General features: G+C 48.0%; 1 protein-coding gene across 1 annotated transcript in view; it reads left to right on the top strand.

Annotated features, from left to right (window-relative positions):
* The first annotated feature begins 2,964 nt into the window (after positions 1 to 2,964).
* Positions 2,965 to 4,059, top strand: part of Dysf (dysferlin) — a 189,173-nt gene continuing 188,078 nt past the window's right edge. The window contains exon 1 of the mRNA XM_036181918.1: positions 2,965 to 3,462. Coding sequence (XP_036037811.1) covers positions 3,372 to 3,462 — 91 coding nt within the window. The 5' untranslated portion in view covers positions 2,965 to 3,371. The remainder of the gene's footprint in view (positions 3,463 to 4,059) is intronic.

Raw genomic sequence — 4,059 nt, 5'->3', positions numbered from 1 at the left:
CCCCCCGCTGTGTGTGTGTGGGGGTGTGTGCACGTGCGCGCTATGTATGTATGAGCATGCGTTTTGGTGTGTGTTTTAAAATTATATGCATGTCTGTGTACCACATCTGTGTTTGATGCCTGCAGAGGTTAGAGAGTATTGGATTCCCTGGAACCAGAGTTTTGGACAGTTGTAAGCTGCCTTGTGAGTGCTGGAAATCAAACTCAGGTCCTCTATAAGAACAAATGTTCTTAACTGCTGAGCCATCTCCCCAGCCTGATGCACCTTTGCCTAAATTTCTTGTATCAGGTATTTTATCACAGCAGTGAGACATCTACACTGTCTAATCACATCTCTACACCACAGTCATTGCATCATGGAATATTAAAATAACCTGGGATCAAACCTGAGTTCAATTTCTAGATCTTGGTCTTCACTCTGAAGTCTCCCATGTCATCCAGCTATGGTCAAATAGGTCTGTTATGCTCTTCTCTTGTTAACCTATCCTTTGGAATCGGGGTGTCTGCTATGACCCTTTATGATGGGTAAGAAGGAGACCACCTCCACTTCTTGCCTCTACACCAGGTTATGGGGTAAGAGGTAAAATTGTTCAGTGCATTCTCTGTAGTCATATGTGGAAACCTGATAGTCTTCCATGTCCTGGATAAAGAAGAAACCTCAACCCATAAAAATCCTGATCACACAGACACACACACCTCTTTCTCCACTCCCTCCACTTTTGCCCTATTTTAATGACTCTGAAGGAAAGAAAACAGAAATACTGAAAACCAGTGTGCTTAGATCATCTTGACTTTCATAGCCAAAGGGCATTTAAAAAATAGAGCCATGGGTTTTTTTTTTAAAGATTTATTTATGTATATGAGTACTCATATGCCTGTGTGACAGAAGAGGGTATCAGAGCCTATTATAGATGATTGTGAGTCACTGTGTGAGTGCTGGGAATTGAATTCAGGACTTCTGGAACAGTAGCCAGTCCTGTTACCCACTGAGCCATCTCTCCAGCCCCTAGAGTCATGTTTTTATACTAAGCAAAAAGTGTGAGGACTCACCACAAAAACACACTGTTGTTGAGATTGCTGGTTGTAGCTATGGCAACCAAGCTTGGGAATTGAAAGCAAGAGGTTGAAGGGCCTCAACTTAGGAAATGGATGGGCCTCAGACAACAGGATCACAGCTGTGCTCTCCAACCCCCATCAGGAAAAGGCTAACCATTTGCTGTCACGTAACTTCCACTGCTGACTTCCTAAAGTTCCTCAAGGAATCAAATTCAAATCCTAGGACAGAACATCTTGTTGGCTGCTCATGGGTACCCCAACACAGGGATAGGGAAGGCCTGGATCTGAAGCTTCTAGAAGTGAAGCAGAAGTTTCCATTCATGAGGGTATGGGAAAGAGTGTTGAAAGCCAGGATGAAAGTGAGAGCTGGAGATGGCAAATAACTACCCCGAGGACCACCCCTGCTCACATATACAAGGGGAGTAAAAAGTGGAACCCAGGGGTCGTGACTAGAAGAATCTTAAGTGTGTGTAAGTATGGAGGCCAGAGAACAGCCTGGGTTGTTTCTTAGGTGGTATCTGCCTTGTTTTCTGAGACCAGGTCTCTCATTGCCTTGGAAACTTGCCTAATTGGCTAGGCTGACTAGTCAGCGAACCTGGGGATCCAACTCTCTCTACCGTCCCAGCACTGGAATTATAAGGAAGTGCCACCACATCTGGCTTTTTTTAATGTGGGTTCCTGGGGGTAAGGGTGGGGTGCAAGTCAATTCCTTATTCTTATACTGAAACCAATTGAGTTATCACCCCAACCCCATAAAGGTCTTACAGCAACTCTGATTGCCCTCATCTCACAGCCTATTAACTTATTGTTCAATAACTGAGGAACTTGGTCTACTTTGTTTTACAGGTGACCCCTACAGGCCATATACCCATCTCGTGTCCCAACTCCACACTCATGAACCAGACAGTCTTCTTTGCTCAGCTTGAGTGGTTTCAGAGAAAGTGAGTTTTAAGAGAGAAAACATTAAGCATACCCAAGACACTGAGGAATAAAGTTGGACTGAGCAGAATGAGCCAGTTGAAAGGATTGCTTTAAATGTATATTTGTGTGTGTGTGTGTGTGTGTGTGTGTGTTGACTGATGCCTGTGGAGGTCAGAGAACAACTGGCTGAGCCTGTCTTTCCTTCTACCATGTGGGTCCCAGAAACTGAACTGAGGCTTGGTAGCAGGTCCATTTACCTGACGAGCCATTTCACTGACCTTAAAAAGGCTGTTTATACAAAAAGTGTTATTTCATTGTATGTGTAGGAGTGTTTTGCCAGCGTGTGTGTATGTACATCATAGGTATGCACTACTAGAAGATACCCATAAAAGGGCATCAGATTCCCCAAAACTGGACTTAAAGACAGTTGGGGTGTGTCATATGGTTGCTGGGGATCAAACCCAAGTCCTCTTAGAAGAGCAGCAAGTGCTCTTAACAGCTTAGCTATTAATCTCATCTTCCCAACACAGTTTAGGAAGGATTTTTAATGATATAAGAGAAAAGTTACATGAAGCAGTAGGACATAACACAGATCCTCTGACTCAGGTAATCAATGCAAATTGTCGCTTACATGCCTTTATAAGTTCAGAGGGAAGCCCAGATTGATAAATATCCTAATCTTGTTTTAATAGTTTTGTTGTTGTTGTAAAGAGATGTCTTCCTTTGTGTGCTTTTTGTTAAAGCATGTGTTACTTTTATAGCCAGGAAAGCAGGCAAAGTTTTGAAAGCCGCTGTGCTGTCCACCAATGAAATTCTGACTCCCAGGGAAAGTGCCTGCGGTGCGCCTGCTCTCAGCTCTGCGCCCTGGACCTTCTCCGGTTCTCCCGGGACTGACTGGCTTCTAAGGAGCTTTAAAGTCCCCGTGGCCACTTCAAGCGTAGCCAAGCACAGCGCAGCTCTCCGCCGGAGGTGGAAGGTCAGGGGAGGGGCCGAGCTTTCTTCTGTCCCTGAAGGAGATCTGGGCTGCTGGGCTCCTGAAGCCCTTGTTCTTTCTCCGGCCATAGCGGCCGCCGCCCAGCCCGTTGCTCCAGGGACTGGTGCAAAGTGCCGTGTCATTGGGAAAGCTGGTGGCTGGAGCACTGAATTCCATGAAGCTGGAGTAGGACTGCGGGGGTGGGAAATGAACAGGCGCCCCTGTTCTCGCAATACACTCTGACTAGCCCACTCTGACTAGCCGGGTGAGGAAGTCGGAGGCGGGGTCCTAGCCTAGCCCACTTGGGCCAGCTGGACTAGCCTGTTCCTCTTCAGGACAACACCTGGGAGCCGGCAGCCATCTATCCCAAGTCGGTCTTGCTCCTGCGGGGACCCTCCGCCTGTGCCTGCCACTCCCGTTTCATGATGCTGCGAGTCTTCGTCCTCTTCGCGGAGAATGTCCACACCCCGGACTCCGACATCAGCGACGCCTACTGCTCCGCTGTGTTTGCAGGTAGGGGAACGCCAGAGACACACAGCCAGGGAACCTGGCACTGGCGGGACCAGAGTAGGATCCTGGGGCGGGATCGAGGCGTGCCTATCTGGAAGCCAAGAAAAAGGCTGCCTAGCTCTACCAGGCTGATGTTGGATATTGAAAAGATACAGAGGAAGGGGGGGGGGCGACTCGGGAAACTGAGGCTGTGAGATAGAAGTGGCCTGTGTTTTAGCTGAGCCAGGGGTGGCATTTGGTAGACCAGGTGGACGGGGCCACTACCCCTCTTCTCTGGATTCCTTAAAATATCTCTTTCCACTTTTGGCTGCACTGTCTAACAGGGCTCTGCTCCTCTCCCCGAAGGCCTGGGCCTTGACCTATTTATAACCAGCTCTTCCCTGGGCCTTTGTGCACTATCAGAAGCTAGACTATCAGGCTGGCTGCCACTGGAGGCCGAAGCAAAGCCACGCCTCCAGAAATCCTAGTCTCTCTCTCTCTCTCTCTCTCTCTCTCTCTCTCTCTCACACACACACACACACACACACACACACACACACACACACACAGAGAGAGAGAGAGAGAGAGAGGAGAGAGAGAGAGAGAGAGAGAGAGAGAGAG

This window comes from Onychomys torridus, chromosome 3 (genome assembly GCF_903995425.1).
Source record: "Onychomys torridus chromosome 3, mOncTor1.1, whole genome shotgun sequence".
NCBI classification, from domain to species: domain Eukaryota; kingdom Metazoa; phylum Chordata; class Mammalia; order Rodentia; family Cricetidae; genus Onychomys; species Onychomys torridus.
The sequence above is the reverse complement of the archived record's forward strand: the minus strand, read 5'-3'. Positions and strand labels throughout refer to the sequence as shown.